The sequence below is a fragment of the Erithacus rubecula genome (assembly GCF_903797595.1).
Source record: "Erithacus rubecula genome assembly, chromosome: 4".
In the NCBI taxonomy this organism is placed as follows: domain Eukaryota; kingdom Metazoa; phylum Chordata; class Aves; order Passeriformes; family Muscicapidae; genus Erithacus; species Erithacus rubecula.
In genome coordinates this window covers 47,277,612-47,296,602 of record NC_136686.1, presented here as the reverse complement: position 1 = coordinate 47,296,602, position 18,991 = coordinate 47,277,612, and the positions used below count along the sequence as shown (strand labels likewise).

Here is an 18,991-nt window from a genome sequence, read left to right as displayed (position 1 = left end):
GAGGTGTTCACTGCAGAGGGGCAGAACCCCTTCCACAGGGTGTTGGAATTAGATGAGCTGCAAGGTCCCCACTCATCCTGTGGTTCTGCAGAATCCTACCCTGATCTCCAGATGCACACACACTAATGCATTTTGTGGGAGTCCAGGGTTTTTCCCTGGCTCCTTTGGGGGTGCAAAAAGCCCCCTGGCAGACCCCTCAGAGACCCCCGAGTGCTGCCCAGGAGCTGCAGGGGCTGGATTTGGCTCCTTGGGAGAATCTGCCCACATTGAGAGAAGAGACACAGAAAATAATGATGAGTAGAGTGTAAATTAGAATGTTAGAACGTAGATAAATAGGTTTTCTTGAATGTTTATGATAAGGGACACGTGGCCAAGATGGAGAATTTGGGGGGTGGACACCTTTTCCTCCTTCTTCTCCATGTCATCCATATTGGGTGACACGTTGGCACTCTTGGATTGGTTGGGGTCAGGGCTGGTCCATTTAATAAAATTGTATTGTACTGGGAAAATTTTGTAAACATGTAATACGTAGTACTAACTATATATGATAAGCCCTGCCTTCACCAGGCAGATTCCACCATGGATGCCAGGCTGAGCAGACCGCTGCTGGCCAGGCAAAGTGTCCCAGAGATAAGAAATAATAAACTGTCCTTGGGAAAAGAGAAAATCGTCTCCGGCAGTCTCTCTTCGGCGGCTTCGGGGAAAATCAGGGTTTGAACCACCCTTCGTGTCCCTCTGGGGTGATCTCGGGGAAAAGGAGAAACCCCAGACTGGGACAGCATTTCAGAAAAGGATGACCTTCTCCAGCTCAGTTGTGTCATCTGTAAGTTCCACGCAGATTACAGGGCAAGTCAATGGTCATTTTTTCTAAATAATAACTAAAGATTCCGACCATTTCTGGAACAATATCTCTCCAATATGGTTGTTTCTGAATTTGCTGTTTAGCAGTGGACTGCTAAACACTGCTGGGAGTGAGTGCTGGGCTGTTCATGACCAGATTCAGGTTCGATGTTGGCAGAGGTTAATTTCTGGTGCAGATGCTGGAACTCTGCAAGATGCCTGTGGAACACTGCAAACGCGTTTCGTGTGGCCTTTGCCACCCTGGCCCAACGTGTCACAAGAAAGGGAATTTTGTGTCATTCAACTCCAGTTCAGCCCGTTGCCTAAGATCTCCCCTGCAGCGAGAAAGGTCACCAGCTACGAAACCCCACCACAACGAGGGTACCGGGCACCGGTACCGTGTGTGCCGAGGGGACACTGCCCTACCCGGGGAACAAACAGCCCTGCCGAGGGGACACAGCTCTGCCCGGGGCACAGAGCCATTCCAAGCACACACAGCCCTGCCCGGGGCACAGAGCCATTCCAAGCACACACAGCCCTGCTGAGAGCACACAGCCCTGCCCGGGGCACACAGAGCCCTGCCGAGGGGACGCAGTCCAGCCGGAGTCGCCCGCTCTGGGATCGCGCTGGCGGGGCGCTAGGACCTGGCCGGCGGCGGCGCATGCGCGGGGCGCGGGTGCCGCGGGCTGGCGGAGCGCTGCGGGCGGGGCGGAGGGGCCGGGGCAGCCGCGGGGCCGGGCCGGGCTGGGCCGGACCTTCCCCGGGACCGGGCCTTCCCCTGTGCCCGCCGCAGGGCATGGGCGCCGCGGCTCCGCGCTGCGCTGCCGCGCCCCGGCCCCATGAGTCCTCGCCGGAGCAAGTGAGTGCGGGAGGCGTGCGGGCGGTAAGTGGCCGCTGTCCTACGGCCGCCCTCCCTCCCCAGGGCAGCGCGTCCATCCTGAGCTGAGAGGGAGCTGGCTTCCCTGGGCCGTGCCTCTGCTGCTCTCAGCTCAGCTCCGCTGTCCCGCTGGGGTAGCCCGCGTCTTCTCCCTGCCCGCGGATTTATTATTTTCACGGGAACAGCTTGCCCCTCGCTGTCTCCGGGCGGGGCGGGAGGGGAAGGGAGGCTGCCGGGCTCTCCGCGGGGCGCGGCCGGTCCGGGCTCGGCGCGGCTCCGCCGCCTCCACCTGCGCGCTGGTCCCTGTGCAAGGCGGGCTCGCCCACCCCTCTGCCCCTGTTCCCCTGCAGGGCGCCGGCGGCCCGGCCTCGGGAGGGAGGATGTGGTGAGAGAATGGGGCTGTGTCCCGCGGGGGCTCGCCATGGCCAGGGAGGACTCGGTGAAGTGCCTGCGCTGCCTGCTCTACGCCCTCAACCTGCTCTTCTGGGTGAGTGCAGCGTTGCGGGCAGGTGCCGGCCCCGGGCTGTCCGCCCGCGCCGCGCCGGAGGTGCCGCCCTGTGCCCCGGCCCCGGGCCAGGCAGCTCCCGCAAGGGAGTGCTTTCCACTGGGGGAAAGAATGCCTTGAGAAACTAGTGGGAAGCAAAATTCAATTAGGCTTACTTGTGGGAATTTGTGTACCTGTAATACATAATTTGGGGAATGTTCTCGGGTGGCTTCTTGACTGGATGAGTTTCAGAGCGTCGTGTGGCCCAAGGTAAACTCCAGGCTCTCACAAGTACTTGAATAATCTGCCCAGAGTCTTTTTTTGTGCATTTAGTGGACGGATCCTAAGTGGCAGGCAAGTCCCCTTTTTTTGTTTTGAGGATTTCAGTCAAAGCTATATTTATAGCAGCAGGGTTTCTCACTCTCAGCACCAGTGGGTGTGATCAGCTCTTGTTCCTTAAACTTTTGGAGCTCTGAAGAAACAGCAGGATGGGTATTTTTCAGAGTCCTCATTCATTTGCAACAAATGAAATCTCTTTCACCTGAATAGATGAGATGTGTGTACGCTGAGGATAAGATGACAGAAGGGATGACATTGCACACCTATTTATAAAGGCTGGCACCTGAGGTGCTATAGACTTGAATGATACAGGGATAATGCATGGGCTGGGACCAAACCTAGTTTATATCTGATTTTTTTTCTACCTGAATGCAGCTCTGGGATCCCCAGCACAGGAAGGACATTTGACCTGTTGGCATGGGGAGGGCCACCAAGATGGTTAGAGGGGTGGAGCACTTCCTCTGTGAGGAAAGGCAGAGAGGATTGGGATTTTTCTGCCTGCAAAAGAGAAGGTTTTGGGGTGACCTATTTGTGGTCTTCCAGTACCTGAAGGGAGCCTACAAGGATGATGGAGGGCTATTGACTAGAGCATGTAGAGCTCAGGACAAGGGGGAATGGCTTCAAACTGAAAGAGGGTAGATTCACATTACATATTATAAAGGAAGACATTCTTCCTGTGGTACCAGTGAGTCACTGGAACAGGTTGCCCAGAGAAATTTTGCCTTATCCCTGGAAGTGTTCAAGTTTTGAGTAACCTGTTCTACTGAAACATGTCCCCAGCTGTGGCAGGAACTTTGGAATTGAGATGAAGTCCCATGATTACTGAAAACTATGTGGAAATCAGAATATGAATGGGAGAGAAAACTGTTAAACAGCATTTGGAACAGAATGGTAGTTTTTGTGCAAAAAGGATTGCTTTGTTCAACCTGTGGGCATGAAGCCTTTGAAGTCCTGAATAAAACTGTTCAAAAGTCAGTGGACACCATCTGGTAAGGTCTGACTGTCAAGCTGAACATCTGAAGTAAGCTTCAAAGTGTGTCCTGTGTGCAGCTGTCCCAGTGTGTGTGATGGGACTTCAGCATTTGTCATTGCCAGCTTGGTGAGGATAAACTAGTGCATATGAAGCTCCTTAAGGTCGCACAAGTGGCTAGTCTGATCATGAGTACTGCTGAAAAACTGGAAGTGCAGATGGTGGCTGCAGAACACTGCTGTCTGCGTTATTTGGTTGTTTCTGGTGCCTATGGAAGCAGAGAAGTGAGAGAAGTCAGTCTGCTGCTATCCTGGTAGATTCTCCATTGTGTTGCTTGTAAATGTACAGCTGTGTGCTCTATTTGAAAATAAACTTTCTTTACTGGGCTCAGCTGATGAGCTGTGATGTACCTGTGTGTGCATGAGAGGGAGGCAGGCAGGAAGTGTTGCTCATAATGCTTTCTGTCACTTTTGGCCTAAAGTCTGCTTTGCTGTAAATAATCCACTAGCAATCAGCTGACAGCCCAAGTCTCTGTTGTAGTGGTTCATCCTGTTTCATAATGAACCAGTAAATCTACTGCCTTTACTGCTCCAGAAAAACACTGGTTTTGTGGAAGTGAGTGGATTGGTCATTCAGGACCTGCAATTTGCAGAAAGCCTTTCTTCTTACAAGATGGAAATAAATTTGTTGTCAGTACTCTAACTGTTGTTGGTTAAGTGATTGACACTGGTCATGGACCTGATGATAACCTTCTGGAAGCTTTTTCCATGGTCAAGTGAAGCATGAAGGAAGGATGCCAGGACATCTTCAGTCTTCTAATTTTTTTTTTTGGCAGTGTTTTTTTCACAGTGTCCTGAACAAGGAATATCCTTCAGACTAAATTCTAAAGTTAAAATTTGGTTTTGTTCTTCTGCAGGCCTCATATATGTATAAATAGACAATACTTCTTAGCTTAATTTAGCAAGACTGAGAGATCCAACTTGATTCTGTATTCTGTAATGCTGCTATTTCCAGTATATTAAATTCTGGACAGCCTAATAAAAGAGAAGATCTCCAAAAATGCATGATTTGGTGTTTTGTGGTCAAGGCTTAGTGCTTAGCTAAGCAGCCTATCTTAGTGGTTCTTGAGGGAAGATGTGTTCCTACTGCTTCCTATTTTTCTGTTCTTAGGGACAGTACTGGTCTTTGTTATATCTAGATAGTATGTGTGTTGGGACTTGGAGAAATTTAGTTTTGATAGCTTTACAAATATATTTTATGCAGTTTATGAGACTGCAGCCTTGACTGGATTGGCAAGCTCCTGACACTGTCCCAGCTCAGTAGCAGTCCTGGGCATAACATGAGTATCCTCATTGATTTTGAACACTGTATGACGTGTCCTCACAGAATCCCTCTTTGCCACAGTTTGCAGTGCTGCCATTGTTCTGTATTTTGCTGTGGTTGTTTTCCTTCTCAAACCACCTTTGCAAGCATTTATACTAGGCAGATCTTCAGTCACAAAAAGTAGTCAGCCTGTAGTAATGACATAGACTGGAGTGCAGGTATCCCCGTGGGTTGTGCTAGAACAGGAATACAGGGAAGTGCACAGATGAATACAGGGAAAATTCAGCCTCCTGACTGCTTACAGTAGTAGGGGATTAAGCAAAGCAGTGGTTTTGAGATGTACAGGCTACCATCCTTTGCAGCTTAGCCATGTATGTTCTTTTAAAAAAGTTATTCATGGTTGAAATAGATGAACAGATAGTGATAGTAAATGCAACTAAAAGCAACACAATAATTTTATCAATTGTCTTAATTTTCTTTTTTAAGAAAAGCAAAGTCTAATGTGGAAGAAAAATTGCATGGAAAAAGTCTGTATAAACTTTCTGTCTTGAGAAAACTAACTTTTTTTTTTTTTTTTTTTTTTTTCCTGGTGAGCATGTGAGGCAGGAGCAGCTGCTGTTGTGTTGCTTGTAATTGAGGATGACTGCACTGTAGTGCTGCAGACAAATCAAGGTTGTAAGTTGCAGTTGACTGTGCCACAGGTGGTAAGGATCTCTTAACTGATGATTAATAGTGTCAGTAGATGTTGAGCCAAGACAGCAATGTTGCCACTTTTCTTTCACCTCTCGAGTATTTTTTGCCTAGGGATTGGCCGTTTCCGTTGAGCAGTGTTTAAGATTTCCTTCAGCAGTACCATCTGATTTCACTTGTGTGACTGCAGCCAATAAACACTTCTGGCAGGTAGTGGAAATTGTTTGCATCTATCTGGTGCTTGTGTTTGTGAACAAAGTTAAAAAAAAGTCACATAAAATGAAAGTGGAGCAAGTTTCCCATTAGTTTTCCTTTGAGTACTTTGCACACATAAGTCGTCTACTTTTGCCTGTGTGTACTAATTGAGAACTCAGAGCAAGTGAATATGAGTGTTGTGCTAGGAAGTAACTAAGTGTGGTTGGAAGCAGTGATATTTTATTTCCTGTTTTCTCCAAATGCATTTGTTGAATCTGGTAATTTTTTTTCTATATTTTTCAAGTTTGTTGTGACACAAGAAAGAAATCAATCTATCCTGCCTTCTGTGAAAACAGATTCTGCATAGAGGTTGTTTCTCTTGTGTTTTGAATTCCACTCTTGTTGGTGGGATTTGTAGATATTTGGAATGAAAGGTTTGGATCAATGTTTTAAGTTTAAGTGGAAAATAATGTCAATTGAAATGAGCACTGCCTGGCCAGGTACCTGCAGCATTGTAAAAACTGTATTTTAGGCTAATATACTCCGATTTTAGAGACTGCAGTTAAGACATGTGCAATAAAAACCTGATTTTCCTTGCATTCTTTGTATAAAGAAAATAACTGTGGCTTCTGTGGGAATATGCTGTCTTTTTGAAGGAGCGTTTTCAACAGAGGAAGCTATAGGAGGAGTTCTAAGGGACTAGCAGTATTTTTAATTCTGGTATTTGAGATAACTCTTATTTTTTGTGTCTTTAGACTGTAATATTTATACAACATCTTTACATTATTAGACTATGTCCTAACAAAGTAGAGTTCAGCCATAAGTCAGCTTTGTGTCTACCTCTATATAACCTTTTATTTCAAGTATCTTTGTAGATGATATTGCTCACCATGAGTGGCCTATCAGCTGTGAATTTCTGGATGAGTTTCTGTAAAACTGTCCTGAAAAAGAATGGCTTAATGTGCTAATGGAAAGGAAAAAAACAAGCCCAGACCCCACCCAAATGTTAGAAATTGCATTAATATGCTTTTTAATTGGTATTCAGAAAGAAGTGAACCACAGACACTTTTTTAGTAATGCCCACAATTAACTCTGTGGAACACATTACATCAACCTGGAGGATGAATCACAAACCTGTGCTGACAAGATTGGAGCCCATGGCTCAGGGGGAAGGAAAAATTTAAAGCTATGTGCTTACACTGGTACATCACAATCTGGAGCAAAGTGGAAGGGCCCATCCAGCATGTAGGTACTTGTATATTCTTTCTTTATTTAAATTCACATTTCCTTTTGTAGAAGGCAGCTATCCAATTATTCATGAATCTCCAGTACCCTGTACCCACTACACTTCTGTACCCTGAAGATTCTGTATCACCTTGAGTCTGTGGTAGGCTCTAGATAAAGCTCATAGGAATAATAACAATTTTTAAGTATACTATAGCTTTTTCACAAGGTATAGGTGACAGTTTAATTTTGTGTATTTTTATAGGAATATGTGATTTAAAAAAAATGTAGGTTTATTTTCATCATCTTTGTGTGCTCATGGGTATTCATGAGCAGGAAAGTTAGGTATAAACACACTAACAGCTAATGTGTAGTCCTGTGAATCATAGCAAACCCATGCTCTTTTTAAGAATATGTATACATATATGCTGGGTTTAAAAATAATTTGCCTGCATCTCTGAGATTGACTACTGTCCATGAATAAAAGCAAACTCTTAGAGAAACAAAATTAAGAGTATTTTGTGTATGTGTGAGGGCATATAGTCTTGATGGTGATGTGTAGATTGTGATATGGATTGAGTTACTTGAGCTGTGAGCATTGCTCTGGCTTACCTGTGATGAGCAGCACATGCCTATTCCTCCCCACAGCAAAAGATGTCTTGACAGTGAGATGGTTACTTTTGAGGGAAAAGTGGCACAAGTCATATCCTAACAAGAAGTGCAGTGCCTGTGTAGTCATAGAAAGGGTGGTTGAAGAAATAAATACATGCACTTCTTTATCACTCTTTGCTTTTAATATTCTCTTGTGCTACACAGCTTGGAGGCTGATGTGGGTCAAACGCGCAGTAGAACTGTACCTCAGCCTTGTTTGTGTGCTTGGGCTCTTTGTTTCTGCTGTGCTTCCTCTGGCCACCTTGAACAGCCACCTGCTGGAAAACTGGCTGGTGTTCCCCAGGAGGGTGACCCCTTAGCAGCCTGTCAGTGCTCCAGCAGTTGCTTACTGCAAAGTGTGCGAGTTCCAGCCCGTGCCAAATGTGGAGCAGGTTGCTAACTTACTCTTGCAGCTGTGCAAGCAAACCCGGATTCAAAGTGCAAATAGGAGCGTGCTTCAGCTGTTTACTGATGTGGGAGGAGACCAAGGCATAACCTTGTAGGAAGCTTAGCTAAAACGAAAAGTTGGAATATCTGTAGAATAAAAGGTGCTTTTTTTGGAAATAGAGAATTTCTCTTTTTTGTAGGCAATTCTTCTTTCTCTAAACATTTAAATGGTTTTGCCAGGTAATACAGTAAAACAAGGCTTCTTGCCCCCCCCTACCTCCTTTATGTCCCTCTGTCCCAAAAAAATGTAGCTGTCTGTTTATCCATGGATCTGAGTTATCTGTGTTTGTTCAATGATCTGAATATTGAACCTAAAAGTGAAAATCCTGTGGAGGCATTGCAGCATGCTCATGACCTTGTAATGATGTATCCCCCATGTCTCTTGGTAAGGGTAAGTCATAGCTCAGATTACCATAATCAATTTCACCAGGAAGATTTTCACAAGGTTTATTTTGTGTTTTGGGGTTTGTTTGTTTATTTGTGTTTTTTCTTTTGTTTTGGTTTTTTTCTTTTTTTTTTTACTACAATTATAGAAATTATAGAGCATATTCTGATGAATGTCGTTCTATCTTGGGAGTAATTTGTAGCCAGAAACCTTTTCATGCAAAGCAGGTTGCTCTGTAGTGCTGCTAGTCAGTGTTTCATTATGGGTATCAGAGCATGGCCTCAAGTTGTTTACCCCATCTGTTAGAATAAAAGTGATCGTGAGTGATTTTTGGTATGGAAGTTACTTTTAATCTTTCCTCCAATTTAATAGTTAAAAAAGGCATTTCTCAAATTTGAGCAAAAGTAAAATGAATGTGTTAGAATGTTTCAATGAAAAAAAATTATGAGAGGGTGAACAAGGTGTGGATATAGCAAGATCAATTATACTTCCTCCATTAAAGACAGAAATCCATGTTAATTTATTAATTGGAAATGCAGATTTATTTTCCTGTTTAGATATGGCCTCACACACTAGGAGTAGAATTTTCTAAAAAAAATGGCTTAAAATACATACTTAATGAATTGCAGATGATTTTTTTATATTTTCATTTTGAAGTCTAATTTACATAAGAGATTTCCAAAAATTTAAACTAAGCTTGGAAATGGTTGTTCCTAATAGCTAAAGTCTGTTGTTGGATATTGTCTGAGAAAACCTTAGCAGCTTAAAAAACTTTACATTAGAAATTAATTTGGAAATTTGATATATTATTGCATGCATATTGTTCATATATAAAAATAGAATTTATTACCTATGTTCAATCAGTATGAAAATATATTTAAAATAGAGTATTACAGCAGGCATCATTATGAGCTCCTCAGTGCCATGTTGATGGCTACACAACATACTGTGACAGTTCAGAATTAAACCCATAGTGACTTGTGCAGCCAGCTGCAACAAATAAACATGTTTTACTGCACACTATCATATTATATTTACAGCACAGCAGATTGGCTGTCATCAGAGAAGCTTGAATGCAAACTTTTTGGGGAAATTATGTTCCTGCTAGTATGAGAATTATCTTAGCAGTTTTATTTGTCAAACTTGTGTTCTTTCATCTGATTGCTTGATAGAGATTTTAGCTGTATTTTACATACATATTAATTACAAAGCAATGGCTGAAGAGGGGACTGCCAGTTTTTTGTAGCCACCATTTTACCATCCTTCAAATGAACCAATAATGGCTGTCATCAGCACCTTGCTCCTGGCCATGACTTCCTGAAAATCACTTGGCAGTGATGTGCCTGGTGGCACTTGCTGGTGGGTTTGGATGCACACCAAGGTTTTTGGGGAGGCTGTAATTGTTTCTCCCTCCTGGGTGCCTGGTTTCATTTGTACTGCTGGACTTCCTGTGCTGCTGGCTGAAGATCTGTATGTGCTGTAGGTGATGTAAAGTGGTGGATACCTGGAGCTTTCTTGATGTCATCTGGCACTGGAGGATGTTTAATGCTTTTACAGGGCAGCACATTTGCACATGGAGTCAGCAGGAGGCTGTGGAGGCCAGACGTGTGTTGTGTTCTTGTGGCTATGGAGCAGGTGAGCAAGAGGATTGATGGATGGGAACTAGTACTTGATAATCTTTTGTCGCTAAAATAAGCATCAGTCATTATGCAGGACAGTCTGGTGTTGCAAAGGCATGTTTCATCTGTAAAGGTATTGCTGTCCTGAGGCTCACTGCTGCTGATCAGAGGGGATGTGACTTTTTCCCCATCATTTCCTTCTGTTACTGATGAGCTGCCAAACATCTTGATGTCTTATGTGCTGTGGAATGCACCTTTTGTAATCAGCTTACTGTTGAATTGCTATTTTGAGTTGCTCTTTCATAGGCCTCTTTTTTTCAAGAGGAGCCTCTTGAGTATTTGCCTTCACTTTCTGACCCATGCCTTTCTGCTGCCCCAGCTTGGAGACTGATTTTCATGCCTGTGAATGAAGTGTGTCGCAGCACTCTGACTTTCAGATCATTCAAAGTAATAACTCACTTTGGACTTTCTTGAAAATATGGTGCCCAAAGGTGCCTCACTAGGAATTTGATTGGCATGAGAGTTTCACAGGTAATCTTGTAACATCTGTGTAGCAGCTGGGTGAGGCAATGTGCTTGCACTTTTTTTCAGTCATGCTGACGTAGCTCTTGAGCATTTTCAGAGTAGCAGAAATCAGTAACATCTGAAGCAGTTAATGGTGGTGGGATCATGCTAGGTAGGCACAGAGAAGGTGAGTGGTTGAGTGGTAGCCTGGCTTTCACAGACTTTATAGGTGGAAGGTTCTTGTGTGTAATTTACATGAGCAATAAACAGTAGTAATTGTTAGTTATTCATACTAAATGAGAATAGCCAGGGGGGATCTAAATGGCTAAAGTCTTTTCTGAATGATGCAAGAGGTCTTTCATACAAAGTTTGTTCTTATGAGCTGATAGGGTGTTCATGTAGTTACATTATTGGTGAAAGTTTTGTTCCCTAGGTTGAAGGAAGCAGTCATTTTCTTCCAGTTGCTGTTCATAAGTGAAGAGGGAGTGTCATGTTCTCTGATGTGATCATTAAACATTTCTGTAGAAGTCACAGCCATGTGTTGGCCTTAGCTTGGTGATGCATCTGCCTAGATTTTCCATGGATTTTATGTGGGTAAAAATACATATCTAGGTAGAGAAGACTCAATTTAGGCAGACAGAACAGAAATGAAAGTTCTTGTCCTTCCTGATTTGCCTTTGCATGCAGGTCCTTTTCTTCTAGCGAACTGAATGATTCCCTTAGTGACAGGACTCTGCTCAGTACTTCTGGTCTCCAGGAAGTCCTTTCTGTCCCCTCTGCCTTTTACCTGGTTGCCCTGTTGCCTTTTACCTGGTTGCCCTGTTGTCTGTGAGTAATCTGCATGCTTCAGTGTGCTGCCAAATCTTACCTCTGGTGAAAGAGCTGTTTTGCCTTCTTCAATATGCACCACCTCTCACTGCTGTGTACAATGTGTTGCTGCATACTGACAGCTGAAAGAAGATTGGTGCAGCCTGAGAGTGCCTAATGGACAGCAAGGAGTAGATCCACCAGTCTGGTATGTGAGGAAGAATATTATTTAGAAAGCTATCATTTTTCTGCTACTGTTTTTGTAGCAGAACCATATGGTTCTTACTAACAGTTACTGAGCAGTGTTTTGATGGACTTCTCACTTCTGAACACCACTGTTGTAAAATGAAGTAACCGAATTGGGTTATATCTTAAATATTTTACCCTATACAAAATGGATGTGTGAGCTAATGCTTTTCTTTGTGTATCAACAGGCCTTTCAGGGAGATGTGAAGGGTTAAAAATGTTTCCTATTACCCTTTGACAGCAAAAAAATAGGCTGGATGCTTGTAGTCTGCTTTACCTCCCTAGTATTTTTGACTGCTTGTGTGGTATGCTTGTGTGATGCTTTCTTCAGAGATAGGTGGGAGGAGTTTATTTAGGAGGAGATTCCAGTCATCTTATTTTCCTTGTTCCTGCAGCTTCCTGCTAATCATACAATAGGAAATGTTCTTTACTGTTTCCAGCCAAAACAGATCCCACGGAGTGTAAAGAGCATGAGTGAGTACAGTAGATGTGCAGCATGCACTGGCTTCCAGGAGTATGCTTGCAGCATGCCAGGCACCCAGCTCCTGCTCGCAGCACTCGGAAGCAGGGCAGAACCTGTACTTTATGCACCAGGAAGAAGCTTTGGGATAGCTACTGTGACTTCTGTGAAATTTTAAAGGCAGAAGTAGTCTGCTGTGGGCTTGCTGCAGGCTAAGGAGCCAGTGAGGACATAGAGTGACTTTCCCTATTAGGTTTGAACCACTTAACTTGGTCTTCAAAACAACTTCAGGGCAATATGAGGGCATGTGGAAAGCTAGATGTTGAGGACAACAGGGGAGTTTAGAACTTCTTACTGATTTAAGAAACTAAGTATAATGCTGATGTGTCCTGCCATACCCCTGTGGAGTTCATGAGAACTAGCATTCAGGAGAGTCAGCATTCTTTGGACTCCCTCCCTCAGCCAGACATTGGTGCTTCTGAGGTGCTGTGTCTTCTGTGGTTCAGGCCTAGGTGCCCCTGTGAAACTGAATGAGGAGTGCCTCATCCTCTAGCAGTATCTGCTACTGCAGCAGAGCTGCTGCTGTCGCAGCATGGCAGATTCTGAATGTGCTATTTGGGTTTGGCTTCTCAAGAAAATCAGAGGTCAGAGCTTCTCCTGGTAAGTTCCAGTTGTGCTGAAGTGTACAATCATCAGGTGACAGAAATCCATATCTACTGAGGTGGTGGCAATTCTAGGTGGGCACAGGCTTGGGGATTTACTTCCTGTGGGAGCTGTCCTGGTGAAAGCGTAGTGACTTTATGCCTCTGAAGTGCCTGATATGTTAGGTATCCAATTGCTTTATAGGGTTTAGAATTGAAATGCAGTTAGTTTTATTTTCATTTTATGGTTCAGGAAACTGAGATACGGTGTTCATGGTGTGACTCTGTCTGAATGAACAAGAGAATCAGATTCCACTAAATTTAACCCAATAAAGATAAATCTCCTCTCTTGAGTGTCAGTGTATCAGGACTGTTGTATCAGATTTTTCTTCACTAGCTGTGTACCTGAGCATAGCTTCATGGTTTCATGCAGTCTGAGTGTATCACTTGTGAGCCCTGAAGAGTTACTGATTTTAGCAGTGTAAGCCCTCCCTGTTGTTTCTATGGTATCTTGTGCAGGGGTGGGATAGGAGCCAGCAGTAGCATCACTAGGTGGAAAAGATGATTATTGCCACTGGCACCCTAGTACTTAGGCAGCAATTCTGAGCATATAGAAGTACAGCTTTGGGGACAGTGTGTTGTTCAAATAAATGAATGCACAAAAGATGTTAGTGATGTCTGATCCTCTACTTATATTATGCATAATCTTGCAATTTGCATTAAACACATAAGTAACTTAATGTTTTCTTTTTAGTTGATGTCCATCAGCATATTAGGTGTTTCTGCTTGGCTGAGAGACTACCTGAATAATGTTCTCACTTTAACTGCAGAAACAAGGTAAAGCTTTAATTAAACTTTTAATCTGTGTGGGTTACTGATTGGGGAAGGTGTTGTTCATTCTGTGTGGTATTCTTCTTAATTAAGATTTGTAGCATTGAGAATATTTCAGTTAAAATCATCATTGTTTTTTTTGGAAGGTGCATTTTTTTGCCATGGTTTTGGGTATAGGTTGAAATTCCATGAGGAAAGATAGGGTTTCAGTCCTGTGCCTTTCTCTTCTGACAGGGATGAATTTTTTGCCTGTTGACAACATGTAATCAATCATATTTTATAGCTGTTTAGTTTTGAATACTTACTTCAGTCCAGAGATTTAGAAATTCTAATAATTTTATTACAGCAGTGCTTATGAGCCCTGGTGATAAAACAGGGCCCCATTGTGCTGCATACTGTGCAAGTGTAGGGCAGGAAGATGACCTTCACTCCAGAGAAGTTTTGGACAATGCGATTTTTGGAACCTGAATGCAGTGTTTGCCTTTAGAACCATGTTGAAAAGATTTTTGTGAAAAGTGTAAGGTGCTGGAAAGAATGCATCTGCTAATCAACTGTTTTCTTCTTAATGGCTATATATATATTTTTTTTTTTTTGTGATTGTGCTCTTTTGATTATTGTTCTGATTGCTTTTTAGGGTGGAGGAAGCTGTCATTTTGACTTACTTTCCTGTAGTCCACCCGGTTATGATTGCAGTCTGCTGTTTCCTCATCATAGTTGGAATGCTGGGATACTGTGGAACGGTGAAAAGAAATCTGTTGCTCCTTGTCTGGGTATGTTTCATAACTTCTGTTTTGTTTCAGGAGTGTTAGAAAGGTTTTAATCCACAGGCACTAGATAAATACTGATTATTTTTTATTGCCCTGTTGAGTTACTGTATCAGTGAGGAATTGTAATTGCAAAGCACACGGTAGGAAATAATTTATTGCCTAGACTGCATTATGCTGTGACTGAAAGACAAGCAGTGTCTCAATTGCAAAAATTCACTTCATTTGTAGAGGAGTTGCTGAAGGGAAAAATAACTCAAACTCTTTAGTACTGATAATTACAAGGACGTGAGTCTGAGTACTCTGAAATAAACCTGGATGTGACTGTTTTGATTCCTAGCTGTGGAATAGCTACCTAACCTAGACTTTGCTTTATTCCATTGTTGACTGTGTGTGTAAAGTAACAGCACTTGTAGCTGAGGAAAGTTATTTTTGAGTATGTTCAGAAGCTTTGTCTTCTTCCACATGGATGTGGAATTTTGATTTTGAACAAATTTAAAAATAAATTCCAAGTACCCATTTTTTCCCTTCATTTGGAGAGTATATGACTAAGCTGACAACACCTGAAGTGTAGTAGTCTCTCCTGCACAAGGCTTTGTGTATAGTTTAACTGTGATGTGGCTTTGACTGTTAAGGGAGCCAAAGAGCATGTTCTTCCTCTGGAAGTCAGTGAATTTGAGGACAATTAAAGAAAGAGTCAACCAAAACCAAAATGCAAACAAACAAAAATAATGCCACTCCAACAAAAGCCCATCACATCCACACAAATTTTAAAGGTTTAGAGTTAACAGTTTTTAGGCTGTTGGCAGTACTGAAATCCAAGTGTGCCATGTATCTGTATGCTTCTTAAAAGTGTATCTGTAGCTCTTTGCAGCGTTGGTTTTTTAACATGAGGATAAGCAGGATTCCAAGCACTTGGAAGTCTGTAAGTCCAAGAGAGTGGGAGCAATGTATATGAAAGAGGTGTATCAGACTTGATTCTGTAATTACAGTAGGAGAAAGTGGACAGATAGAACCCTTCAGCTCTTGAGAATATCCAGGGTCCCATACAATAGAGTTGGGCTCCTGCTGTTTTTGTAGTGTAGTGTGTAGTGCATGTTGGATTCTCAGAGTGCATTCAGTCGAATTTTACTTGTGGATCTGTGCAGGCTTAAGTATGTGGCACATAAACCTCAAAGATTTTGCACAAAATGACTGTAAAACACTGTAAGAAATTAGCTGAGGTTTATGGAACCTCTGCTTTTCTCTATTAGAAATATTCTAACTGCAGAATAAACAATTGCAAAACTGTACTGGGATTTTGTATTAAAATTTCTTTTTTTTTCATTTGAGAGAGTTGGAGAAAGGTTTATTTGATATTTCCAGCTGAATGTCTGCAATGGAAGTGTTCCTCAATTGCAAGAGGGCAGTGCTGTTTCTCTTTTTGGCTATTTTTTTCAGCCTGTATGCAATGGGAAGATTATTCTTCCAAAACTATATTGTTGAGGAAAACTGTCATTTAAATCTGAACATGTTAGGGTAACAGAAAAGTAATGTGTTTTTATTTCTAGATCTTAACATTGCAATGTTAAAATAAATGGAAACAAGTTCTAAGACAATTAGCTAGTTGTGGACGTGTGTAAGAGTAATATAATTATATATCATATAATTATTTCTCTAGCAATCTTTTTTATATACCTTAAAAGGGCTTGGTACATATTTTTGTTTCATGTAATAGTGAAAGTATTAAAATATGATAAACTTGCTAAATGTTAGGGATTTTTGTAAGGGTATAAGATTACTCTCAAAATGTGTTTTTATTTTAGAATGGTGGTAGTTTTTAATACTAATTAAATTAGTTAAAAGGTAAAAACAACTATATGATGTAGATCAATGCCACATAGTATCTGGGGAAAGAAAAAGTTATTTGTTGTATAAGCTGTGAAAAAACCCACCTCACTATTGCCAGAAATAATGAAGTTAAAACTTGTTTTGGCCTTCCATTTATTTACACTGCAAGTGAAAAGAAGAAATAATTTATTGGCTTTACTACCATCTGGAAATAAATCATTTGAAGTGTGTTTAGGCAGTCAAGTTACACTAAATCAAAACAAGACATTTCTATCATGTTGCAATATTTCATTTTCAGGAGCTTGAGATTTGTTCTTGCTAAATAAACTGATAAGCAAAACTAAATTATATCTTCCTAAGTATGTCATTGTCTTTGATTGATTGTTAAATGAATGCAGTTATGTTATACCATACAGAAGTATGCAGACATAAGTCAATGCTTCATTCATCAGGCTAATGAGAAAACTGATGGATCAACAAAATGAGCTTTTGTTCAACCAGATGAACTAAAAGAAAAGAACCTTCATGTAAAACATTAACAGCCTCTTCAATTGTGCTTTTAGTATTCTTTTTGAAATATATGAAAGCCATAATGATGGCATGAACAGATATTTGGATACAAGTCTTGATGTTCCTGGCAGCATGCTCATTGCTAGTGCTGATGTTAATTGAAATGAATTTTTGGAAAATGTAATAAAGTGTAAAGACAATAAAATAGATATAGTGTTTGGTTTTAGTGCACTTGAATACATAATCATTTTCATTTGTTTTTGAAATTTTTCTTGCAGTTAAATGCTTGAAACCTTTCTGTCTTCACATGGGGGCATAAGTATACATCAAAATCATGTTTGGTCAGCTTAATGGTAGGAAAATGTAAAACCTCAGTCTTCTTAGGTAGATGCTCTGGACTTTTTGTAGAACCAGCATTTTAAAGCTATGATCATTTAATTTTAATTACTTCAGAAGTCCGTCCTGAAGGGAAATTGGTCTAAAGAGTCCATCTGTACCTTGAGTTTCTATATGGGTTTTCTTTTGTTTGTTTTTTGTGTGTGTGATTGACCAGCATTCTCATGTAGAAGTAGCTGTGATGCCAGCCTGAAGTGGAAGATCTGAGCTCATACAAGTCACTGACTTGGAAGTGCAAGCAGGGGAAAGTAGAGTCCTGGTTTTATGGTGGTTGGTACCATTCTTTAAACAAGATTGGTTCTGGATTTAAAAAAAAAATACTTTGCCTCTCTTCTACTGAGGCTCTGTTTTAGATTGTTTTCAAAGTTTGTTGTGCATATTGCCTATCTGAAAAACCAGACCCTAACAAAGTGCATACATTCTTTAAGAATAGTAACCCTAAGATTATGTGAGGGTTTTTTGTTGTTGTTTCTTTTTTTCTTTTTTATATGTATATTTTTTGTTTGTTTGTTTTCTGTTGTTGTTGGGTTTTTTTTTGTTTTATTTGGTTTTGGGGTTTTGGTTTGGTTTTTTTGGGGTTTTTTTGAGTTCTTGTTTTATTAAAATAGTGAAAGTAAGCTCTGTTGCTTGACAAGAAGAGTTTCATGAAAATCCTATTGGAAAATACTTCCTGGCTGAAATTTTCATTGTAAGTTCTTGAATTTTTAGCCATGACTTTTCTGTAACTGCAGCATTCAAACAGCACAGGATTCAAATTTGTCTCTGTATATGTTTTCACAAAGGGAAAAGTTGTTAGAAATATTTGATACTCAGCGGGGCAAATCCTGTTACTGATTTTTATCATATAGTTGACAGGGTAATAAATATTCCTCAAAGCTAAACATTGTTAGACCCTGTTAGTGTGTGCTTAAACAGCTTATTAATTTAGTTATGGTGGAACCTGGTTATAAATTGGACCCTGGTAGACTAAGCTCTGTATTGAGTTGAAAGACAACCAGGCAAACCATCATTAAACTAGTGGTTTCTGTGAAATCCATCTAAAGAATGCTGAGATACTGTTGACTGTATTACCACTTGTGGCAAATTCTTGTATACATATACACCTATTTCAGTCCACGTGGATGCAGAGATGATAGGGGTGAATAAATTTGGACATCTGCTATGTTGCAAGATACCAATAACTGCTAGTGTTTTCTTCCTAGAAGGCATTCTTAACTCTGTGGGAAATGTTAGCTGCATGTCAGTACTGCAGAATCAACTATTCTGTAGTATTTATGACTAGAGATGGAAGACTTCAGTGATAAAAAATTTTTCTGCCTTTTTTTTTTTTTCCCTTTTTGTGGCAGTTTCTGCAGTAGTACACAGTATAGGTTATTTGCTCTCTAGTAATAGAGGATATTCATTCTTATCCATGTGGACTCAGCACAGGTACAGCTGCTCCAATACCTGGTACTAACATTTGGCACTGGAATTGTTATTTACCAACTAGAAGTACTCCTAAATTATTTAGATGCCAAGCATTAAAGGGAAAAAACAACTAATAAACACACTTAGTGTAAACCCATGCAGTTTAGTATTCAGACATTGTATTTTATGACTTTTATCAACAGCTCATTTTAAAATGTAGTATGAGTGGGAGGAAGACAGAGATTCACAAGGCTGGTTGGCCTACCTTGTTTGAAAGACTGGTTTAAATGTGTTTATAATACTGTAGTTCAGATTTGATGAGAAGACAGTACTCTGCTAAACCTCTAGCCAGTTTCAGATAGCCAGTGAGGAACTAAGGGGCTGGACATACAGCTTGCATTCTGATGTTCCACTAGTAAGAGAAAGTACACTTCAAATTCACCTACTTTTATTATACTCCAGTAGTTTGAAATACGAGCAACTTTCTCAAGAAAATAGATTATTTTTGTTCTGTTTATATTTCTAACTTAGAACTCAAAGTTAAACTGATG

General features: G+C 41.2%; 1 protein-coding gene across 3 annotated transcripts in view; it reads left to right on the top strand.

Annotated features, from left to right (window-relative positions):
• The first annotated feature begins 1,531 nt into the window (after window positions 1-1,531).
• Window positions 1,532-18,991, top strand: part of TSPAN12 (tetraspanin 12) — a 39,445-nt gene continuing 21,985 nt past the window's right edge. The window contains exons 1-4 of one of the 3 annotated variants that reach the window (XM_079303072.1): window positions 1,532-1,699; window positions 2,068-2,204; window positions 13,457-13,539; window positions 14,168-14,303. In XM_079303072.1, the coding sequence (XP_079159198.1) occupies window positions 2,139-2,204; window positions 13,457-13,539; window positions 14,168-14,303 (285 nt within the window). In that variant the 5' untranslated portion in view covers window positions 1,532-1,699; window positions 2,068-2,138. Of the gene's footprint in view, window positions 1,724-2,067; window positions 2,205-13,456; window positions 13,540-14,167; window positions 14,304-18,991 lie in introns of all 3 variants that reach the window. The other 2 variants (XM_079303071.1, XM_079303073.1) reach the window with 2 other exon arrangements.